The sequence below is a fragment of the Scyliorhinus torazame genome, chromosome 14 (genome assembly GCF_047496885.1).
Source record: "Scyliorhinus torazame isolate Kashiwa2021f chromosome 14, sScyTor2.1, whole genome shotgun sequence".
NCBI classification, from domain to species: Eukaryota; Metazoa; Chordata; class Chondrichthyes; order Carcharhiniformes; family Scyliorhinidae; genus Scyliorhinus; species Scyliorhinus torazame.
In genome coordinates this window covers 71,024,783-71,049,672 of record NC_092720.1, presented here as the reverse complement: position 1 = coordinate 71,049,672, position 24,890 = coordinate 71,024,783, and the positions used below count along the sequence as shown (strand labels likewise).

The following is a 24,890-nucleotide window of genomic DNA, read 5'->3' as shown; positions in this document are numbered from 1 at the left end:
ATACATGGGCTGCGGGGAGGGGGGTTGGGGAGCGTAGGCGGCGTGCAGGGCTCCCAGTTCTCCCGGGACCGCGGTGGTCGGGACCCAGAGCGGCTGCGCCTGCGGGTCGCACATGGCGTGCTGGGGGGGGTTGGGGCGCATAGACTGCTTGCAGGGCTCCCTGTGCTCCCAGGACGGCGGCGACCACGCGGGACCGGCACACAACCGCATAATGGCCCTTTTTCCCGCAGCTCTTGCAGATGGCTGCGCGGGCCGGACAGCGCTGTCGGGGGTGTTTCGCCTGGCCGCAGAAATAACAGCGGGCGCCCCCGGTGCGACTCGGCGTTTGGACTGCGCAAGCCTGTGGGGTGTCCGTGGGGGGGGGGGGTTTGCCGCGACGGGTACGTACGGGGCCCAATGGCCTGCCGCGCGGTCGGGGCCGTAGGCGCGGGTATTACGCGCGGCCACGTCTAGGGAGGCTGCTAGGGCCCGTGCCTCTGAGAGTCCTAGCGACTCTTTTTCTAGAAGTCTTTGGCGGATTTGGGAGGATTGCATACCTGCCACAAAAGCATCGCGCATTAACATGTCCGTGTGTTCGTTTGCGTTCACCGACGGGCAGCTGCAGGCTCGTCCCAAAATCAGCAGCGCGGCGTAGAACTCGTCCATCGATTCTCCGGGAGCTTGCCGTCTCGTCGCGAGCTGGTAGCGAGCGTAGATTTGGTTAACTGGGCGAACATAGAGACTTCTGAGTGCTGTGAACGCCGTCTGGAAATCGTCGGTGTCTTCAATGAGGGTGAAAATCTCCGTGCTCACCCTCGAGTGCAGGACCTGCAGTTTTTGTTCGTCTGAGACTCGGCCGGTGGTCGTTCTGAGGTAGGCCTCGAAGCAAGTCTGCCAGTGTTTGAAGGCTGCTGCCGCGTTCACTGCGTGGGGGCTGATCCTCAGGCATTCTGGAATGATCCTGATCTCCATAGTCCTTTTTAGGCACGCTTAATAAATTGTAGCGCACAAAGACTCCATGAGACGAATAGAGTGAAGTCGATGAGGCTTTATTAAGCGTGTCTGTTCCCCCGCAGCTCGATAGTAAACTGGCCTGCGGGGGAAGACTCCGGCTTCTTATACTTCGCCTTCAGGGCGGAGCTTGAGGTCAACGGCCAACCAGGACCCGGGATCTGTCAGCCAATGACATTAGGGCTTCCAGTCCCACATGACCCCCAATACATACTACCACAAAGGGTCAGCTCTCAATTAAAATAGAGATGAGGAGGATTTTGTTTTTCCAGACGGTCACTAATATTCAGAATTCCCTGTCCCAGAGAGCACTGGAGGCTGGGACATGGAATATATTCAAGGGGGGGGGAAGAGGGAGAGTGGCACATCGGTAATAAAGTGCAGTTTAAGGTCACAATCAGGTCAGCCACAATCTCAATCAATGGCAGAGGAGGCTGGAGGGACCAAATGACTGCCTGCTTCTATTTCCTACGCCCTTCATTTTGGCATTGCACATGTTCCACTCAGACCAGCCAAAAATGCCGTTGAGTTTCTTTGACATCATAGATATCAGCTGGGCACCCTCTGTACTGATGAGCTTGCCTAATCTGAAGATCTTGCTCACATCGATCCAAGCCAAAAAGGGACCACCAGGAGAGTGGCAGCAGGGCACTCAGTCTAAAGCTCCATTTGAGGTTACTCTATTTTTGTTTTCTTTCAATGGGGGGGGAGGGGTGGGGGGCTGAAAATGCAGCCCCATGTACAAGAGGCATCTTCTCAAAACGGTCATTCTCCCCCTTTAATCCCCCCCCTTCCGGCCTGTTGAACTCAGTCCCCATCTCCCCTTCACTAAGGACAGACCCGAACGGAACTGGGCTCCCTGGCGTGGTGGGACTGCCTCTAGTCCGAACAGTCTTCAGCACACACACTGGTGCTGGTGGGACACTCTCGAAGGCAGGAATTCTACCTGAAGTAGGGACAGAAATCTTGCCTTAAAACGCTGAACACGGCTCCCATCATTAAATGGCTACGGGGCAGCCGTCCAGAATGTGGACGTATTCCCTACTCTCCAGTGACAGCAGCGCCCCACAAAATCCAGCCCACTGATACATTTGATATCTTAATCTAATTATTCATAGCATCATTGCATATCTACCCTAGAACTTAAAATGTTCTTCAAATCAGGATCAAAGCTATTTCTCTATAAAAATTCTGTTCATGCAAACTTAGCTACTGGTACTCCACCAGGGAATAGATGTATAATACTAGTCTTTACTATTCTCTATTTTCTCAGCCAATTTAATTTAAACCTTGAATTTAACTGCTTTTGCTCAATACTCCATCAGAACATGCATATCTTACATCTCGTCTAGCTTGGTTTTCCACATCTAATAATGCATAGATGGGTTTTCCATTGATATTTGAGTTAATGTTAATTTCGCTGGCTTTTTTTAAAATGTTGCGGGAATTGCCATCTAATTCAGACTAATGGTGGCCCAGTGTCTACAGGAGTTAGCTCACATATTTCATTTCATTGTGAGAGTATGGAGAAGTTTTGCTCATTTTCCATAATAAAAATAGCTTGAAATATTGATATTGTGGTGGGTGAAATTAATCACATCAATGGTTACATTCCATCACTGCCACTTCATCGCGCAAACCTCCTATGAGTGTGTAAACAATAGGGGAGTCCATGTCAATCTTGCCAAATTGAAAATGATTCATCATGAAGGAGAATGGCAGACAGTTATTTTAAGTAATATAAAACATTATTTATTGCATACATGGAGTTTATTTTCTGTGTGGGGACCACAGTGTTGGTGGCAGAGACTCATTCAAAATATTCATCATGAAGAACAAATAACAACATGTCAACATGGGGAAATTGAATTTCTAGGAAAATCTGGGAATACCAGAATATTGGTTGGACTTTTTCCACAGAGGCAGTGGCCCTGCTCCCTGGCTGAGCCCGCCTGTGTCTGGCTGGAAAGCCATGAGCAGATTTTAGTCACGTTTTTAATGGACTGAGGTCCTCCTGGCTTCTGCCCTACAGGGGAGGGTATCTCACCTGCCAGTGCTGCTGACTAGTCAGAGGGCTGGCAGCTCTCCAATCCCAACAGCGCCATCGGGAGTGCTGACCACTGTTGGAACTGCCTCAGGCCCCAAGGAGGAACGGTGATTCAGGCTGGAAATCACAGTAATTCTGGGAGGCTTCATCAGGGCCAGGGCCAAACGGGTAGGCTCCAGCGAGGGGGATGGGAGGAGAAATCGGGAAGCCATTGGTGGGAGGGGGTGTGGGGTGGAAACAAGCATGGAAGACAATTAATTACTGTCGAGGAGTGCCTCAGTTAGGCACAGGATGCCTGAACAGCAGTCTTTAAAAAAAAAAATCCATATTCAGTTTTTGCAAGGAAATTGTGAATTTGTGCAGTAAATTTGAATAGAAAACTTGATTGGGCTCCAATAATAAATATATTGCTACTCATAGAACAAGTAATGATAACATACATAGGAACGCAACACAATTGTGCAATTTGCAGGTCAACGACCTCTTAGACGTTCTGACGATACATCATCGATGCTGCCTGACCTTAGGCTAGGTTTTTTGGCCTCACCCGCAGCAGGGATCACTGGTCCTGCTGAAAGTTAATGGACGTTTAGCTGAGCTGCCAAACGTCCGCGAGCGACAGGTCCTGCCACGGTGGGGCTGGAAAATCAAGACCTTTTCGGTTTTATTTCCAATTTCCAGCAGTATTTTGCCTTTTCACTTTAATTCCCGCTATTCATTCATATGAATCCACTGGTTAAATATAATTAACCTGTTGCATTGGAAAACTGTAATATTGTCAGGCTATTCAAAGCAAGAATGCACGAAACACAGAACATTGCCTTCAGTATTGCTAACTAAATTTCAGAAATTAAAAAGGTCTATTAACCCCAAATTAAAATCTGATTTTGAATTCTCTCATGAACACAAAATTCTCAGTGCTATTTGTTTCATAGGCAAATATGATTTGACATTTTCTTTATATTTGAATATCTTAATATGAAGAAAACACTTGGTGAAAAAAACTACATAAATAAAAAACCTGCCACTGATGGAAATCTGAAACAAATTCAGAAAATGTTGGAACCTCACAGCAGGTCTGTCAGCACCTGTAAAGAGAATAAATAGGCAAGTTATGGGGCAGCTATGCTTGAAGTTAAACTTTGGTGCTCTTGTAGGTTGATGGCTTGGGTTATGCCTCTTGCTCACCTAATGCAATGTGTAAAATTTCAATACATGGGAAGAATGTCCAGAAAACCAAAAACGATGTCAAAGTCAACAGAATAAACTTGAACAATTCAGGATTTATTCAATTCGTACCAGAATCCAGGGACGGTCTATGTGGGGCTTTGACATTCTGAATACTTTGTTCAATTTCAACTTTGATTAAGTCTGTGTTATCTTGCTCTTTTCGAAAGGGGGCAGGTTTGGTGGCTTCATTTCTTGACGCAACATCAGATTTCTTTGTCTTGCTGCTGCTCGTCATAGCTGGCTCCGTAAGGTCCAGGAGGTCCAAAGCCGGTGACAAAACTGTAACATTAAATGGTGCTATTAAACGTACGTGGACGGTAAGGTAGCCTTAGTAAATTTGATTTACATTTTCTTGTGGAAACATTTGATGAGAGCATTAGAGTCACATTTTTTCCCCTGAAAGATTACTTTATCGGTGTAATTTTCTGACTACTTCCCTTAGAGAACTTGGCTTGTCAGCAAGACACAGGCGCATTTTGTATACAATTATAATCTGAAATGGCTGGAAAACTGTGCACAGTTGCACCTGACTTTCTGATGCAAGTTGTTTGTGGATGAGATTCTTTAACAGCAGGAGGTAGGAAGAGTGCCAGCTATTAGTGATTGTTTTGCAAAAATTAAGATAAATTAATATTCTGCAAATAAGCAGGTCACCCATAATTAAATTCAACAGTAAATGATAGCTGTGATACCACTCTCCCAGTGGAGAAGCTCAGAGGATTGTGAGACAGAGAAAAGGCTATAACTTTGCCGCCTTGATTCTTCAACCTGTGCTTCCTGTAATTATAGATTCCCAGATCATTATGAAGAAAACCAAATTAAATATTTTTTTAAAAATGTAATCTTAAAGTCTTACTATAAGATACTTTCTGATTGGTTACAGGAATACACACAAGGTAGGCTTTCATATCTACAATTTCATGCTGCTCATCTTAATTACAATTTTTAAAATTAATTGGATGTGGGCATCACTGACCAGGCCTGCATTTGTTGCCCATTCCTTCATGGCTTTTGAATTGGGTGGCTAGGCTACTTCAGAGGCAACTGTGGGTCTGTGGGCCAGACCAGGTAAAGATGGCAAATTTCCTTCCAAGGACATGAGTGAACCAGATGTTTTTTTTTTAAACGATTATTGACAAATGGTTTTATGGTCATCATTAGACTCTCATTCCAGACTTTCAAATTTCACCATCTGCCATGGCAGGATTCGAACTCGGGTCCCCGGAGCATTACTCTGGGCCTCTGGAGTACTAGTCCAGTTGCCACTGCCTCCCCTGACATTTTGCTTATCCCAATTGCAACCTGAATTCATTGTGAATCTGTAGTACAATTATGCGATTATGGAAATATCCCCAGTAACAAGTTATCTGAATTCTTTACTTTCTCCTTCAGTCCTGTCAATTGTTGAAGCAAAGGGCTAAAAAATGGATTTCTCCTGTTTCCAGGGATGAAAGTTGCACCGGGGCCCACTGAGTCAGGCAGTCTGCAAACTTTGTGCTGCCTCCTCATTTGAATGATTGTCGCATTCAACTGAGACGTGGCCTACTGCTGACTAGCTGAATACTCAGCATGGCCAGCACATGCCCCAGCTACCTGTCCCGTTTAAAGGCAGCTTTCCCCTTTGTTTTGTAAAATATTTTTATTCTCCATTTTCACATTTTCTTCAGAATTTACACCCCACCAACAAGCAGTAAACGGTAACAAATACAAAGTCAATCCCCTTATCAACAACCATGATCCCATCCTCCCACCACCCCAAACAACGCCCCACCTGACAATATAAGCACCAAATAAAACAAACCCTCCCACAGTGGGAAAAACAAAGGAAAAAAAAAGAAAAAGGAATCACCTATGGTCACCATTGACCTATAGAGTCCACCCCCCCCTCCCACTAACATTCAATGCCATCCAATCCCCGAAAGAGTACCGTCAATGACACCCATGAATTGTAAACCCCCCCTCCCCCGACTCCTCCCCTCCACTTCCTCTTATAAAACTCCTCCCCCCAACCTCTGTTCCTTCCCCCCAACTTTCCACCCTGGCTAGACTAATCGGAACCTGCTCTACCGGGCTCCGATGGCCGCAGCCTCTCCCCCCACCTCACTCCCGTTCACTGGCCGGCTTAAACCAGCCAGCGTGGAGGCCCCTGCCCAGGTCCCTTTCCCCCTTGCCCGGTCCCAGGAAATCCAAGAAATCCCCTTTAGCACACAAACCACGCATACACACCCAAGCCCCAAAGAACCATCATTGCAAGAGCAAGTCCCATCTCTTCCCTTGTCCAAATATATACAACGTTGGCTCATTTAGCACATACACCAGCATGCAGTGAAAAAATACAGTTACATGAGGCTGAGGCACGATCAATTTGGCTGGAGACGAAGTTGAATTCAAACTGAGGCTTTATTAGTATCTGAAGTGTGGCCTCCTACAGCAGCTGACGAAATGGCTGCTAGCTGAAGGCCACGCATATTTATAACCCGGCTCCTGGGTGGAGCTAGCATGCAGGGGCCCAGGTGAACCTGTAGTGCAGATTCTACCATATAACCCTTAATATAGGAACACAGTGGTTTACCACAGAGGCTACATCGGTACATGACTATTTCTCAGTTCAGCCACAGTCCTTCTGCCTTCGCAAACTCCTCCGCTGCTTCGCCTCCATGTGTTTTGTGAACTGCCTTTCGAGTTCCACGGCTATCTCCTTAGTCATTTGTTCAGCCGTGGGCAATGCGGCCTCCCCTGGTGCCCCAGCCTCCACTTTTCTTGCCGTCCCTGCGGTGACCTTTCCACTCCCCGACGGATTTTCAGCCGCTTTTTTCACGGCCGTTTTTTAACTTATTTTCGACATTTCCCTTCACTGTGCCTTCCCCCTGCTTATGCCGCCTCCGTTGCCCCTGGGACCGGGCGTTAAACCCGGAAAATGCCGTTCCCGAACGGGAGCCCTCCAGTGTGCGGCTGCCTCCCGCCCGCCGTCACCGGAAGTCGCAGCCTTCCCCTTTTAAAGACAAACTATGCTCATGACACAGAAGCCACTGATGACTGCCTACAGGAGGATAATAAATGGAGCAAGAGAAAGGGCTATCAAGTTCTCAGATGCAAGGCTGAAGGCCTTCATTAAGAGATCAAAAGGAGGAGAGGGGCTCTCTTTTTGTGAAGGGTAAGGCTCACCCCGAGAAGGGAATGTGGTAGTATGTATTGGGGGTCATGTGGGACTGGAAGCCCTAATGTCATTGGCTGACAGATCCCGGGTCCTGGTTGGCCGTTGACCTCAAGCTCCGCCCTGAAGGCGGAGTATAAGAAGCCGGAGTCTTCCCCCGCAGGCCAGTTTACTATCGAGCTGCGGGGGAACAGACACGCTTAATAAAGCCTCATCGACTTCACTCTATTCGTCTCACGGAGTCTTTGTGCGCTACAATTTATTAGGCGTGCCTAAAAAAAAGGACTATGGAGCTCAGGATCATTCCGGAATGCCTGAGGATCAGCCCCCACGCAGTGAACGCGGCAGCAGCCTTCAAGCACTGGCAGACTTGCTTCGAGGCCTACCTCAGAACGACCACCGGCCGAGTCTCAGAAGACCAAAAACTGCAGGTCCTGCACTCGAGGGTAATACCCGCGCCTACGGCCCTGACCGCGCGGCAACCCATTGGGCCCCGTACGTACCCGTCGCGGCAAACCCCCTACCCCCCCCACAGCCTTGCGCGGTCCAAACGCCGAGTCGCACCGGGGGCGCCCGCTGTTATTTCTGTGACCAGGCGAAACACCCCCGGCAGCGCTGCCCGGCCCGCGCAGCTATCTGCAAGAGCTGCGGGAAAAAGGGCCATTATGCGGTTGTGTGCCGGTCCCGCGAGGTCGCCGCCGTCCCGGGAGCACAGGGAGCCCTGCAAGCAGTTTACGCGCTCCAACCCCCCCAGCACGCCATGTACGACCCGCAGGCGCAGCCGCTCTGGGTCCCGACCACCGAGGTCCCGGGAGAACTGGGAGCCCTGCACGCCGCCTACGTTCCCCAACCCCCCTCCCCGCAGCCCATGTATGACCCGCCGCCGGCGCTACCGCTTTGGGTCCCGGCCAACACTCTCCACGGAGAGGAGGGAGTTTTCCGCGTCCCTAACGCCACCCTAACCCCCACCCCGCGCCCCACGCCTGACCCGCCGGCGCCACCTACTTGGGCCCCGACCACCGCTGTCCCCGGTGAGGGAGCTCCGCGCGGTCCTAGCGCTCGCGGTGAGGGAGCTCCGCGCGGTCCTAGCGCTCGCGGTCCTAGCGCTCGCGATCCTAGCGCTCCCAGCCCCCCCAGCACACCATGTGCGACCCGCAGATGCCGCCATTTTGGGTCCCGGCCACCACGAGGGGAGGAGGGGCGCCGATGTGCGACCCGCAGACGCCGCCATTTTGGGTCCCGGCCACCACGAGGGGAGGAGGGGCGCCGCCATCTTGGACTGCCCCAGACCTGTACGACGCGTGGGGGCGGCCATTTTGTCCACCCCCGCCGCCATCTTGTGACCCCCAGCCACGTGCGTGTATGGGGCGGCCATTTTGTTCATCCCCGACGCCATCTTGGACGGCAACAATTGACCCCACTCCACTACTACAACCACGGCTCGCTTCGATTACGCTCGATCAAGCTCGGCCCCGGACACTCCAGACGACGATGACAACGGTACTAATAAACGGCCACGAGACGCCATGCCTAGTCAACTCCGGAAGCACGGAAAGCTTTATACACCCCGACACGGTAAGACGCTGTTCCTTAACCACCTATCCCAGCGCACAAAAGATTTGCCTAGCTGCAGGATCCCACTCCGTACAGATCCAGGGATTCTGCATAGTTACCCTAACGGTGCAGGGGAGGGAGTACAAAAACTACAAACTAAACGTCCTTCCCCAACTCTGTGCCCCCACCTTGCTGGGATTAGATTTCCAATGCAATCTACAGAGACTTACGTTCAAATTCAGCGGCCCCATACCCCCACTCACTATCTGCGGCCTCGCAACCCTCAAGGTGCAACCCCCGTCCTTGTTTGCGAACCTCACCCCGGATTGCAAACCCGTCGCCACTAGGAGCAGACGGTACAGCGCCCAGGACCGGACCTTCATTCGGTCCGAAGTCCAGCGGCTACTAAAGGAGGGCATAATCCAGGCCAGCAATAGTCCCTGGAGAGCGCAGGTGGTAGTAGTGAAGACAGGGGAGAAACAAAGGATGGTCATTGACTATAGCCAGACCATCAACAGGTACACACAACTAGACGCGTACCCTCTCCCCCGCATATCCGAAATGGTCAATCGGATTGCCCAATATAAAGTCTTCTCCACCGTGGACCTCAAGTCCGCCTACCATCAGCTCCCCATCCGCCCAAGTGACCGCAAGTACACAGCCTTCGAGACAGACGGGCGATTATACCATTTCCTACGGGTCCCTTTTGGCGTCACAAACGGGGTCTCGGTCTTCCAACGGGAGATGGACCGAATGGTTGATCAACATGGGTTGCGGGCCACGTTCCTGTATCTCGACAATGTAACCATCTGCGGCCACGATCAGCAGGACCACGACGCCAACCTCCAAAAATTCCTCCAGACCGCCAAAGCCTTGAACCTCACGTACAACGAGGACAAGTGCGTTTTTAGCACCGACCGGCTAGCCATTCTGGGCTACGTAGTGCGCAATGGGATAATAGGCCCCGACCCCGAACGTATGCGCGCACTCATGGAATTTCCCCTCCCGCACTGCCCAAAAGCCCTGAAACGCTGCTTGGGGTTTTTTTCATATTACGCCCAGTGGGTCCCCCAGTACGCAGACAAGGCCTGCCCCCTAATACAGACCACGACCTTTCCTCTGTCGACAGAGGCTTGCAGCCCTTCAGCCGCATCAAAGCCGATATCGCAAAGGCCATGATGCGCGCCATCGACAAGTCCCTCCCCTTCCAGGTCGAGAGCGACGCCTCCGACGTAGCTCTAGCGGCCACCCTTAACCAACGGGCAGACCCGTGGCCTTTTTCTCCCGGACCCTCCACGCCTCAGAAATCCGCCACTCCTCAGTGGAAAAGGAAGCCCAAGCCATAGTGGAAGCTGTGCAACATTGGCGGCATTACCTGGCCGGCAGGAGATTCACTCTCCTCACCGACCAACGGTCGGTAGCCTTCATGTTCGATAATGCACAGCGGGGCAAAATCAAAAACGACAAGATCTTAAGGTGGAGGATTGAGCTCTCCACCTTCAACTACGAGATCTTGTATCGTCCCGGAAAGCTGCACGAGCCGTCCGATGCCCTATCCCGCGGCACATGTGCCAACGCACAAATTAACTGCCTCCAAACCCTCCACGAGGACCTCTGCCACCCGGGGGGTCACTCGGTTTTACCACTTCATCAAGTCCCGCAATCTCCCATACTCTTTAGAGGAGATCCGTACAGTCACAAGGGACTGCCACATCTGCGCGGAATGCAAGCCGCATTTTTTCAGGCCAGATGGAGCGCACCTGATTAAGGCTTCCCGCCCCTTTGAACGCCTCAGTCTCGATTTCAAAGGGCCCCTCCCCTCCACCGACCGCAACGCATATTTTCTTAATGTAGTGGACGAATACTCCCGCTTCCCTTTTGCCATTCTCTGTTCTGACATGACCGCGGCCACAGTCATTAAAGCCCTGAACAGCATCTTCACACTGTTCGGTTACCCCGCATAACGTCCACAGCGACAGGGGGTCCTCTTTCATGAGTGACGAGCTGCGCCAGTTCCTGCTCAGCAAGGGCATAGCCTCAAGCAGGACGACCAGCTACAACCCCCGGGGGAACGGGCAAGTAGAAAGGGAGAACGGCACGGTCTGGAAGGCCGTCCTACTGGCCCTACGGTCCAGGGACCTCCCAGTTTCACGGTGGCAGGAGGTCCTCCCGGACGCTCTCCATTCCATCCGGTCGTTATTATGTACGAGCACTAATCAAACGCCACATGAGCGTCTCCTTGTCTTCCCTAGGAGGTCCTCCTCTGGAACGTCGCTGCCGACCTGGCTGGCGGCCCCAGGACCCATCCTGCTCCGAAAGCATGTGCGGGCACATAAGGCGGACCCGTTGGTCGAAAGGGTTCACCTCCTCCACGCGAACCCCCAGTACGCCTACGTGGAGTACCCCGACGGCCGACAGGACACGGTCTCCCTGCGGGATCTGGCGCCCGCCGGCAACACGCACACCCCCCCGACACCATCAACCCAACCCCCCCCTTCCTGCCACTGCCGCACCCCGCGACCGCCCCCTTCCCAGGAGGATCGGTTCCCCTCCCCTCAGCTCCGACCAAGAATCAAGCCCAAGCTGAAACCGTACGGCTCCTGGAGGCGACAACACTGGTACAAGCACCACCACCACCGCCGGGGCCGAGGCGATCGACACGGACGACCAGACCGCCCGACCGACTCGTGGCGTCAATGTAAAACAAATATGGACTGTTCACAAGAACATTTTGCTTTTCTTCCTATAACCTCTGTAAATAGTTGCAACAGGACAAAATTGTCCAATACTGTATTGCCATGTGAATGTTTTGTCCTCCCAGGACCAGCCCTGTAAACCCTTACCACCATACGAAGCATCACCACGCCAGGTTCATTTTGACAAGGGGTGAATGTGGTAGTATGTATTGGGGGTCATGTGGGTCTGGAAGCCCTAATGTCATTGGCTGACAGATCCCGGGTCCTGGTTGGCCGTTGACCTCAAGCTCCGCCCTGAAGGCGGAGTATAAGAAGCCGGAGTCTTCCCCCGCAGGCCAGTTTACTATCGAGCTGCGGGGGAACAGACACGCTTAATAAAGCCTCATCGACTTCACTCTATTCGTCTCACGGAGTCTTTGTGCGCTACAGGGAACAGCCAAGGGAGGTCGATTCTTGCAGTCTGGCTCCAAGGGCCTGGAATTAGAAGCGGGAGATGATCAATGACCACATGCAGCTAATCAAGGTCAGTAAAGGCACCTTCACATTAGCTCTTCTACCAACCACACCATCAAGCTCTCATGCTGCTCATCACTCAGGCCTAAAACCCAGATACCTCACCTTATCCCCACACACCCGTCAATGATACCAGCCTCACAAGATCACTCACAGCTTCAACATACCTCCAGCTATTCAACCAAAGCAGGCATATCACTCAAAACATTGCAACCCATTCTCTGACTCTCTCTTGCAGGACAATGAGGCCCCTAATTGCCAAACCAGGAGAGGTGTATCAGCCTTATCTGACTCTTTGGAGTAAACTGTGCTCTGTAAAATTGGACTGACAGTGTCAGAAGCTGATGCATCCAGAACTGCTGGGAATATTCAGGATGATGGTCTGTTGCTGCCATGGCTCTTCTCAAATCACACTCCAACCTCCCCCTGTTCTCTGGCATGAAGTGAAAGCTATAGATTGTGTGATAACAAACCTATTCCTTTTCACCCAAACCAACAGAACATAAATGGCAACCAACCGACGTGATGAGGATTTATTCAATTGCTACACATGAAGGTGCAATGGTGAGACGAAAACCAAGGACAAATCAGATCTACTCCAGTTCCTTATCTATCGTACAGTCTTACTGCATCTATGACAAGTTTGCAAATGCAGCCCAGAGCAACAAACAAGAATGACAATCTCACAGGTCACTGTGAGCAATTAAATGAACCTCCAGACAAGGTTACCATTGCATGATCTGGACGTACCAGCAGACTACCTTTATGCTTTAGAGACCCATACCTTCATCAGTTCTCTGCACTTAAATAATAGCACCTAAGCACACACATGGTAAATTGTTGTGCTTCTTTGGAAGGGGGGGGGGGAGGGTTAGTATCTTTATTTTTAAAAGGGGGGATGTCTTTAAGGGATATCAGCATTACATCACAAGAAGGGCAATTTGCCATGTGATCCAGTCTTAGTTTCACTTTTGCTTTGAGTAGAGAACACACAGCTCTGATCCCTTCAAGCTTTATACCAATGTATAACTGTTGTCATGTGCCTAATCTTAATAAATGAACACACAACGTGTTTACCCAATCTCTTATGAGTGATTGATGCCTTGTGGCTTGTACAGTCATCAATCTTAAGGCACTATATATTGATAATAACAGGACATGGTGGCAATGGTGGGAACTTTGGAGATGACTTAAGTCTCTTTAATTGCCTATCTCTGTATATTCCTAATTTTGCTCAAAAACCATCGTGAAGGGAATTGTTGAGAAAGAACATGCCTTTCCAGTGGTACAACACCATCTGTACCCCTTTGAAACATTGAAAGAGTCATTATCAGAAACACCGACATTGCAATTTTACAATCCTAGTTAGAAAACTACCCTGGGAATGGATGCCTCACATCAAGGTATGGGAGCACATATGCTACAAACAAGCAAACCAATTGCATTTGCTTCAAAATGTATGTCCATGATGCAATCCAACTGCTCCAAATCAAGCAAGAATCATTAGCTTTATTTTTTGGAATCATGCATTTTCATACTTATCTGTTTATGGTTGACTGATCTGCCACAAGTCACTGGAGATGATTCGCAAAAACAGTCATTGTCCTTGATAAAGATTCAAGGTTATGATTGTGAGATAAGTGCAAGCCAGATAACATGATGGTCATATTGGACACACTTAACAGTTACCTAACGCCGGGAAAACAGCAGATGTATCCTTAGATCCACAAGTTGACTTATTTGACGTTGAACTTAAAGATGTTCTCCAGTTTGATCTGATACATTTTGTGCAATGCAAATGCCAGCAGCTACAAGAAAAAATGGTGAAAGATTCCACACTACAGAAACTATGGCAAACCATCGTCGAAGGACAGCCAATTTAATGCAGCATGTCCACAAACACATTAGACCACTTTGGCCTTGTCGGAATGAGCTAGGCATCTCCAGGGAAGTCATTTTTGAAGGCAGGTAGGATATCATACCAGAAACTTTGCAATATTCTTCAACAATTCATAAGCGGGATTGATCGGACAAGACGACTCACAAGAGGCACAGTCCCCTAGCTGGGTATGAACAATGACACTCTAGGCATCATTAAGAAATATGAGCAGTGTCAAGATCATATACCAAGTCAGCACAAAGAACCACAACAGCTTTTAGATTTTAAGATCTATAAAATTCCAGTAAATGTTACCACACAGTGATTTTACATCTCCTGGGGTTGCTTCTGAGGTAAACTAACACTTTGCTTTTCAAATCAGGCTTTCTTCACACACTGCTTGCTGAGAGGTAAACAGATATTCGTGCTGTTGACTGAGATCTAAAAATCAGCTCTCATGCATAGGTTTCAGTATCTCCTTAAATATGTTTGTTCCCCTTGAACTCTCCCTTATCTGACCTAATAGAACTGCAGACACAATTACCTTTATCTCCTTTTTTTAGCTCAGAATTGAAAAGAAAAATATTCACTTCCCTGACACCTTTCATCTCTTCCTTTCATTCCGAAACAACCTTTTCAAATCTATACATGTTCTGCACCCATTGTCACTAAATTGTCTTAGGTAAACATCTGTTTGCAGTATTGCTAAACATGTCAAATGCGCATTTAGATTCACACAGTCACTCTGTCCCTGCTTTAAGTATCTTACTCATATATTCCCACTGTTTAAAATATATAACAAAACATCACCAGCAGAAAATAGTTCAATTTCTTGGATTTCCCTGACATTTTCACGACAACCTCCTACTCTCTCAGAAACTAGAGAGGAACTTTTAAAGCTACAAGAGAAGATGACCAACATGCACAATACAAATGTCAGTGCAAAAATGCCATGTTTACAGTTGGGATAACAACTGGCATTCAGGGTCCCACAGAAAGTAGGTTGCAACCAACCTAGGTGACAAGGATCTATTCAGTCAGTGCACACAAAGGCACAATAATGAGATGTAATCAAGGACAAATCAGATCCACTCCAGCTACTCATTGACTGTACAGTCTGACTGCATCTAGGACAAGGTCCCAAATGCGGTCCAGAACAACATCCAAGAATGACAATTTCACAGATCACGGTTAGAAATTAAAGAAACCTCCAGACAAGGTTACCATTACAGGATCTGGACATATCAGCAGATTACCTTTACGCCTTAGAGACTGATAACTTCATCAGTTCCATGCACTTCTGCAATGGTAACACACATGTATGACTATCACAGATTAAAAACATCAATCTATATGCACCAGCTGTGTACAAAATTTTACTTATGGATGTCAAGTTATTGGCACAGTGGTTAGCACTGCTGCTTCACAGCATCGGGAACCCGGGTTCAGTTCTGGCCTTGGGTGACTGTCTGTGTGGAGTTTCCACTTTCTCCCTGTGTCTGCGTGGGTTTCCTCCGGGTGCTCTGGTTTACTCCCACAGACCAAAGATGTGAAGGTTAGGTGGATTGACCATGCTAAATTGCCCCTTAAGTGTCCAGGGATGTGCAGGTTAGGTGGGGTTACGGGGATATGGCTGGGGAATAGGCCGAGTTAGGATGCTCTTTCAGAGGGTCGGTGCAAATGCGATGGGCCAAACGACCTCCTTCTGCACTGTAGCGATTCTACGGTCACAAATTAGGTGTAAATTTCTCTGCCATTACAAATTCCTATTTCCACATTATTTTGGCATTTGCCTATGTACATTTGTAAGATACAACTTCAAACAAGTGGAGATGCTGCAGACATTCAATTTTGTTACTCGCAACTCCTCAATTTGCACTTTAGAAAAGCCCCATGTTCCTGTCCTGCTTCTCAAATTGCTGCCAATTTTGGTTCGGATTATAATCATCATAAAAATTCAAAATATTAATGAAAATTAGGATAGATTGTTCATCTGGGTAACAGATGATCTCCGAATGTCCTCGTCAAATTATGGCCAACCCTCGAACATTGCTTCATTTGAAGACTAAACGGTGCCTTGCTTCCCATGCTATCTACCGTGCCAAAGGCAATTGGCTCATAATACATTAAAAGTTTGGCATTTTGTGCTGCAGTTACTTTCTGTAAAACATTTTCTGTAACACATTTCCTCCCAAAATTTGAGTGACCCTAATATTTTATAACAGCGAACTCCACATAAGCAGTGCCATAAAATAATAATGTATGTATTAAAATGTGCAAAATATATGGGAATACACACAAAATACACATATACATATGTATAGGATTCAGTCAGGGCGGCACGGTGACTCAGTGGTTAGCACTGCTGCCTCACGGCACAGAGGACCCGGGTTTGATCCCAGCCCCGGGTCACTGTCCGTGTGGAGTTTGCACATACTCCCCGTATTTGCGTGGGTCTCACTTCCACAACCCAAAGATGTGCAGGATAGGTCGATTGGCCAAGCTAAATTGCCCCTTAATTGGAAAAACAAGTAATTGGGTGCTCTAAATTTATAAATCAAAATATAGAATTGAAATGCATACCTTTTGTGTATATAAACATTGACATTTGCATTGAGGAAGTTATCCTCTCAACATAACTACTTCATGATGATGTAAAGCAGAGCTATTAGTATCACACACAGAGGGCAGCACGGTGGCGCAGTGGGCAGCACTTATGGGTTTCGCCCCCACAACCCAAAGATGTGCAGGGTAGGTGGATTGGCCATGCTAAATTGCCCCTTAATTGGAAAAACAAGTAATTGGGTGCTCTAAATTTATAAATCAAAATATAGAATTGAAATGCATACCTTTTGTGTATATAAACATTGACATTTGCATTGAGGAAGTTATCCTCTCAACATAACTACTTCATGATGATGTAAAGCAGAGCTATTAGTATCACACACAGAGGGCAGCACGGTGGCGCAGTGGGCAGCACTTGTGGGTTTCGCCCCCACAACCCAAAGATGTGCAGGGTAGGTGGATTGGCCATGCTAAATTGCCCCTTAATTGGAAAAAATGAATTGGGTACTCTAAATTTATTTTTAAAAAATTTGCATCACACACAGGTCAGATGGAGAGAAGACAAGGATAATGAAGAAGTTCTCCGAATGGTGGGGGAGGGAGCGAGGATGGGGGGCTTCATTAATAAAAGGCAAAATGTTGAATTGGCCAAATTCTAAGGAATGAGAGCTTGCTGAATGAGGTGATTGAAGGAAGATTGGAGGGATGTAGACCAAGAGGAAGAAAGTGAATTATGCTGTTGGACAACATAAAATTGAAAATAGGAGGATCCATGAGCAACTAATGAGCAAGGCCATGGGGCATGGAGAAATGAGCAGAGGAACTGCCCTTAGGCTGATCACCACTAGTATTAAAACAACAGCATGGCAGAGGTCTCAGAGCTGCTTGTGTATGTGTTTTGGCAGGTATTCTAGCACACAGTACATGAAAACACATTTTTGCTGATGGAATTTAAATGTGAATGTGACCAGATGATACTTAGCTACTTTTGTCCATGAGTGATTACATGACCTATTATGTACTGCTTCATATAAAGCTGAAAGTAAATTGCAGAACAAGCAACAGACCAATGGAGAAAATCTGCTAAGCTAACACATTGGCCAGGTTTCTCCAGCCGTTCGCCAGCAGTTGGATTCTCTTGGCTCACCAGCAGTGCACCCCCCCCCCCCCCCCGGTCTTGAGTTTCCCAGTGGCGACGGGTAGCTTCAATGGCAATTCCCATTGACATCAGCGGGAGCAGAGAGTCCCACCGCCAGTGAACGGAGCGCTGCCTCCCTCCACCGAGAAACATGCCGATGGGAGGCCAGAGAATCCTGTCCCTTTAGTATTCATGAATCAAACCAGATGTTGATTGTTGTTTTTAAATTAGATAGCCTATTAATGTCACTTCTCAAATACTTTCTCTGACACGCTTGCTTTTTCATACATCTATATCCTTTTCATGGTATCTTACTAGGATTAAATATATTTCAGTCAGCTTTAGCTCATTTAAGTTAGATGGGTCACATATAAGAAAGTGTGTGTGTCTTATTTTTACATTATGTATTACATAGTTGTAAAAATGGCTTTCAAGTATATTGCTTTTGCATTTTATATTTTCAGAGCTGAAGGAAAAAACAATGGTTGCGTAGTGGTATTGTCAATGGATTAGTAATCCAGAGACCCGGTGAAATGCCCTGGGGACCTGGGTTCCAATCCCACCAATAAAAGAAGCTGAAATTAAAAGTTGAATGATGACACCATTGTCGATTGTCATAAAAATCCATCTTTAGGGACGGAAATCTGTCATCTTTACCTGGCCTGGCCTACATGTGACTTCAAAACCTAAAGCCATGCCATTGACTTTTAAATACCCTCCGAAATGCCGCTCAGTTCAAGGGCATTTAGGGATGGATAATAAATGCTGGCCCAGCCAGCGATGCCCACATCACATGATGACCAGCTGATCCACTACTGCCTGTTTTGCAACCTCATCGAAGTTCATCCCAGATTGTTTCACGTGACTTCAGACTTTTGAATGAGGTTATATAGATACAAGATTAAATTTAAGGCAGACACCTTTGTTTTTATGCAGGTGGTGTAAGGCTGAAAATACCTTATCGGGACAGCCATAGAATGTGAATTATGAGAGATTTATGACAGCGAATAAGAGACATTTATTTTTACTTAGAGAATGCAGCAATGAAAATGAAATGAAAATGAAAATCGCTTATTGTCACAAGTAGGCTTCAAATGAAGTTACTGTGAAAAGCCCCTAGTCGCCACATTCCGGCGCCTGTTCGGGGACGCTGGTACTGGAATTGAACCCGCGCTGCTGGCCTTGGTCTGCTTTACAAGCCAGCTATTTAGCCCAGTGTGCTAAACCAGCCCCCAGCAGGAACACGCTGCTGGCCAGCACCGTCAGGGTGTAGACGGCGGTCCAGTAGGCGCCGGCAGCCAATAGAATTAGTGACTGGAATTGAGACCAGGTCAACTTTTAAATGATTGAAGGAAATAGTAACAAAAGGATATGGGAACAGGGAGGACACGCGATTGAGACTGACACAAGTGGAGGATAAACACCAACACAGATTGGCTAACCTAAATGCCCTGTTTCTGTTAACAATTAGAACTAATTAGAATTACATTCTGAATAAAGTCGCGAACTTTCAATAATTTGAGCATGCATGGTATAAAAATCACACAAGTTGTTATATAACACGACAGAGACATCCTAATTTTCATAAAATGTAATTCCAATTTCTGCAGATATCAATTAACTTTTTGCATATTAATCCCAAATAAATCACAATTACATGGCTGTTATTGGGCAAAATCATTTTAAAGAGTGATCGGGTAAAGTTTCTGCTCTTTGAAGTACTCAGGTTAATGGTCACCTGCTGTGTTTAATGTTGGTGTACGTGAAACTCTGTCGGCTTTTGCTTCAAGTAGAAAATCATCAATCGAGGGGCTCAGGAGGGGCCGACTCTCCTGTTGTTCATTCACCAGCTAAAAAAAGAAATAAAAGAAGCAGTCAGACAGAGGAAGCTGCAGGGGGGCTCAATAATAAAATAAACTTTCAATGAAAATGTTACGTCTATATTTCAAGACAGCCAATTTAGACAGGGGTCTGGTTTGTGCTGCCTTTAGAAATGTCTAGCTAAATATAGCAAGGTTTTATATTTTGTTTGATAAATTGTGTAATAGAACTTTAAATAATGCTAAATATTCTTTGGTGCAAATGATATTTTATTTGTGTAAATGCAATGATGTTTTTCTGGTAACTTGTGTTGTATTGTATTTAGTATTATTATGACAACTGAACCCTAATTTAACCAAGATGTAATCAACCATTGGTCAGAGTGAAATCACATATCTTCGAACTTAAACAAACATGTTTTTAACTACAGTAATTATCCTTCAACCTCCGAAGATATGAACTTTCTTTTTCCTGCTTCAGCCACTCTAACTCAGCATAAATTGTGACAAAGATCTCAGATTGGGCGAACGAAAATGTGACAGAACATAGGTGATGGGTGGCAGAGGGTAAAGGGATTCAAAGTGAAAACGGAATTTGTGGGAGTGATTGAGTGGGACCTAGAACTCGTTGGGTTGCCAGTGGGTAGCAGTAAGATCATAATCAAGCAAATTGCAGTAGGTGTGGTTTGAGGATGCAGAGAGCTGAAAGAGACATTAGGACCTGAGGCCATATTTTTTTCCAGTTGTTGGGTTCGATTCTCTGGTCGCATTTTGCTCGAGCAAGAGCAGAACACGGGCGGAGAATCCCGGGAGAGGCCTCTTGTGGGTTTCCCAGCAGTCTTCGCGGGATTCACCCAAGTTCTGCGAGTCATAGGATTCGGAACTCAGCTCAAAAGTGGCGTGACCAAATGGCACTCTCGGAAGTAGGTCTTAGACCTATTTAAGACCAACTCACCCAGGATACACCAGCCTCCCTCGATTCCACAGAGAGCCGGGCGCCGATCAGTGCTGGTCCATAAGAACGTGGACCAGGCACAATGGCATGGGGGAAGGGGGGGGGATCTCCCGTGCTATTGGAAACCCCTGGGTCATTAGGATCAGTACAGGGTGGCCCCCTGGCCCTCCACCTAGAACGTGGGCATCTTGGCACTGCTCAGCTGGTACCTTGGTGCTACCACCCAGGCACTGCCATGGTGCCTGGGTGGCACTGCCAACTGGCTAGAGCAGGGCCTTGGTGCCAGGGTGCCTGGGTGTAGGGTGGCACTGCCAGGGGTCAGGGTCTGAGGGGGGGGGGCATGTCCATGAAAGGAGGGTGGAGGGGTGATTTGAAGAACGGGATGCGCAAGGCAGGTAAGTAGGGGCCTCTGGGAGGTTGGGTGGGTGACGGGTGTGGGTCCTGAAGAGGGGGGCCCCCCACAGGGTGAAGTCACTTGTGGGGTGTTGGGTAGTGCCCGTGTGTTTGGGGGGTGACATTGCCAATGGGGGTGTGGGGGGGGGGGGGGTGGGCACACAAGCTCACTTAGAGATTGGGACACCCTTTCAAAAAGGTGGCCTGATCTCTGGTTTCAGCTCCCCAGTGCCAAGTGTGGGCTAAACCGGTGAGAAACCTCCCAGGTCCAAAAAAGTGACTGAAAGTGTTACTGAATAGCGGTGGGGAACCCGCTGGCAGAGCCAGCAGGAAACTCCCTCAAAAGCCCACCACAAATGAATTCAGCAAATTTGGGGGCGAATCGCACCCATAATCTGGTTGTTCAAGTAGGTTATGCTGTGCAGCATTCCTTTGGAATTGCAGTGCAGTGTTTCGTTTCAGAATGTTAGGCCTTAGCTGGGCACACTGAGCCAAGACGTATTAGGTAAGGATGTGCTACGGCTTAAGGTGTTCATGAATGTACTGAGGAGCATCTGATCATTGGAAACAATGGGGAGAGAGAAAATAGGAGAGAAGAAATGAGGGTCAGGAAAGAGTCGGAACGGAGCTCGACACAAAAACGTGACAGTGATCAAATTTTGTTTTTTCTGTGATAGTGTGAATGTTGGTACTAGCGACATTCTCCACATCAGCTGCAAGGAATGGAGGAGGTGTGGTCATGGGAAGGCAATGGGGTTAACCCACTGAAAACGTTAATTTAGAAAGGGAGTATAGGGGTACCAGGTACTTTAGATTTTTGCCTCAGCATTTGGGGCAGTTCAGAACTCGGGAGTCATGATTTGTTTCTTCATCGGAGCACGATTCTTGTTTTAGTTGGAGACGGGGCTGTTCTCCCTCAGCAGAAGAGGAATGGCCTTCAGTTTCTCCTTTTTCCACCTCCAGCTGCTTATGCATTTCACTTTTAAAGGCCATGATTAAAACGGATTCTCCCTTCCTTTCAGACTAGGACTCCCAGATTGTAACCGCTCTGCATAAAAAAACATTTTCCAGTTGATGCTGATCATCTTAACCCGTGTCCAATGGTTCTCAATCCTTCTGCAAACTGGAACGGTTTCTCTGTATCGGCTCGATCTAGATCCCTCATGATTTTGCGCACCCCTGTCAAATCTCCTTTCAACCTTTTCCCTTCTTCAGTCCCCAACTCCCTCATATTGCTTTTGAGCTTCCACGTCATCTTTGCAATGTGAAGATGTTTTCGGGGCCTGGTGGAACATTCAAAATCAAAACCCCCTTGCACAGTTGGTTTTATACAGCTTGCGAATGCCCCTTTTAAGGATTGCTGGCTGGTTAAGCCGTGCCTCGCACTTAGCATGCACCCTCCAACCATTTGCTACTGAAAATGGGGAACCAGTACACACAGATTTAAGATAATTAACAAAAGAAAACCCATAATGGACCAGAAGGCCATAAGACATAGGAGCAGAAGTAGACCATTTGGCCCATCAGGTCTGCTACATCGTTCATGAGATCATGATCAATACGAGTGGAGAGGATTTTTAAAGTTTACTCAGCAAGTTGTCTGAAGTACAACACTTGAAAGGATGATGGAAGCAGATTCAGCACTAACTTTCAAAAGGGAATTAGACAGCTGGTTAAAAAAGGGGGGGGGGGGGGGGGAATTCAGCTCTTCTATAGAGTTTGCAGACATGATGAACCAAATGGTGTCCTTCTGTGCTGTATGATTCTCAGTTGTGAGGTGTATTGGGGGAATTCCACTGGGGAAATCAGTGCTGAAGGTCGAAAACATTTAACCAATGAGAAGCTTAAAGAATGGGTCAAACTAGATAGTGGGTTGGGGCATCAACATTTTGCTTTTCTGTTCCCGGTACAAAATTGCTGATAATGCATCAAACGAAAAGCAATCAATTTCAGAACGTTGACATGGTGGCTAATGCCGGAGGTTGACAAATGCACATTGCAGCAGTTGCTGTTCTTATGATTGAGATAAACGTGTGTAAGAAATTGTGGATACTCAGGCATAAAATAGTCATGAAGTCATGAGTGCAACTGGTGGTTAGCACTGCTGCCTCACGGCACCGAGGTCCCAGGTTCGATCCCGGCTCTGGGTCACTGTCTGTGTGGAATTTGCACATTCTCCCTGTGTTTGCGTGGGTTTCGCCCCCACAACCCAAAGATGTGCAGGCCAGGTGGATTGGCCTCGCTAAAATTGCCATTAATTGGGAAAAATGAATTGGGTACTCTAAATTTTTTTTTAAACGAGTGCAACTGGTTCACGCTTAAAATGTCACGATTTTTAGCACTGTTTCATTTCATTCCACCTAGATTCCACTGCGAAAGGAGCAGGAATCATGCGGAAAATCGAATTCTATGTTGTTGGTCAGCAGAGTTCAGAGAGCTGTTCCTTGTCTACTTTTTCTACTTGACCCCCAGGTGGCAGCAGATACCCAAAGTGTTCCAATGCCTGCTGAGTAGGAGTATGAAAATATCCCAGCAACGGAATGGCTTTCTTCTGCACCGGGTGCATTGCTATGAGAAAAGTATCGAAAACGATAACTGGTCAGTATGTTTTTATACCAAGAAACCTAGGTAACAGTTAGAGTGCAGGCTATCACCAGGAGAAAAGAATAAATAAACGGCACGTTTCTCTGGCCAAGTTACACTCTCGTTCAAGCGAAATGAAGTTGGTGAATAACAGAAGATGGCAAAAGCGAGAACCCCGCCAGGCGCCAAACAATTTGCGCTGTAACCGGCCCGTTCCCGTAGGCAAAATTGGGATCTTGCTGGAGTGTGGCGAAAAACCAATTATCACCATGTAAGCCCTATTTCCATACAATTAACGGGAGCCACCGCTTATCCAACGGCCTCCCATCATTCAGCAGCCTCCCCAGCAAGTGGTCACGCTGGCGCCAATTAGTACTCCTTTTGAAAAACGTGAACCGGGTTGAAGGGCTTCTGTGGGGAGCCGAGGAGGTAAGTAGCTATCTTTGCTCACAGGCAAACAGCCCAGGGCCCTGGGCTTGCCACCCCAGTGCTCACCGGGGGTTGGGGACCCTCGGCTGAGAGTGGGGGATCCTTCACAGGGGGTGGGCCGCCTTGGGGGGGGGGGTTGGGGGGCAACCGTGCAGCAACCACGCATGGCACCACCATGCTAACCCCTGGATCATGTGTACCTGTACCGTGGGGCAACCCTTGTCTCTGCCTGTCTGCCCCACCGACCATTGACTGCTGAGGCCTCTGGCCGTGCGGCTGAAGGCTATTGCCAATAGGGAATTGGCAATCGTGGTCAAGTGAGCACTTCACACAGCCCAAGTGGATTCCCATGGGCCATGTAGCATGTGCAGCTCATTACCTAGCATCCCAGTCACAACCTGATGCCTGGACACTGTGCCTGAACACTGCGGGAGGCAACATCACACACTCAGCAACCAATATCCGAATACCCAGGGGAGGGACACAACTCCGGGGACATGTCCACGTTTGGAGGGCGGGTGAGTGCCACAGGAAGGGGGAGATGCCTGGAGAGATGGGCCAAGGGTTCGAAGGTTTGCCAGTCCAGAAGCAGCACCAGGCATACCTAAAAATGAGATGTCAACTTGGGGCTTCAACTCAGGACCACTCATATGCCAAGCCGTGGATATAGCATGCAATAGACAGTGATAAGCAGTCCCATAAGCAATGGTTCCGATCTATGTTCTGCAGTCCTGCAACATCCAGTTGTGAATGGTGGTGGATAATTCAACAACTCACTGGAGGAGAAGACTCCACAAATATCCCCATCCTCAATGATGGGGAGTCCAGCACATTTCAAAAGACAAGACTGAAGCGCAACCAGGAGTGCCAAGTGGATGATACATTTCAGCCTCCTCCAGAGGTCCCCAGCATCACAGATGCCAATTTTATTTATCTCAATGCTC

General features: G+C 47.9%; 1 protein-coding gene and 1 long non-coding RNA gene across 4 annotated transcripts in view; one reads left to right on the top strand and one right to left on the bottom strand.

The window, feature by feature from the left end:
- Window positions 1–12,981, top strand: part of LOC140389800 (uncharacterized) — a 42,747-nt gene extending 29,766 nt beyond the window's left edge. The window contains exon 3 of the long non-coding RNA XR_011934481.1: window positions 12,684–12,981. This is a non-coding gene — a long non-coding RNA (uncharacterized lncRNA). The remainder of the gene's footprint in view (window positions 1–12,683) is intronic.
- Window positions 1–24,890, bottom strand: part of LOC140389799 (PEX5-related protein-like) — a 293,828-nt gene that overhangs the window by 90,423 nt on the left and 178,515 nt on the right. For 2 of the 3 annotated variants that reach the window (XM_072474334.1, XM_072474335.1), the window contains 2 exons: window positions 19,505–19,616; window positions 4,337–4,546 (listed from right to left, as the gene is read on the bottom strand). In XM_072474334.1, coding sequence (XP_072330435.1) covers window positions 4,337–4,546; window positions 19,505–19,616 — 322 coding nt within the window. The remainder of the gene's footprint in view (window positions 1–4,336; window positions 4,547–19,504; window positions 19,617–24,890) is intronic. The other variant, XM_072474336.1, reaches the window with a different exon arrangement.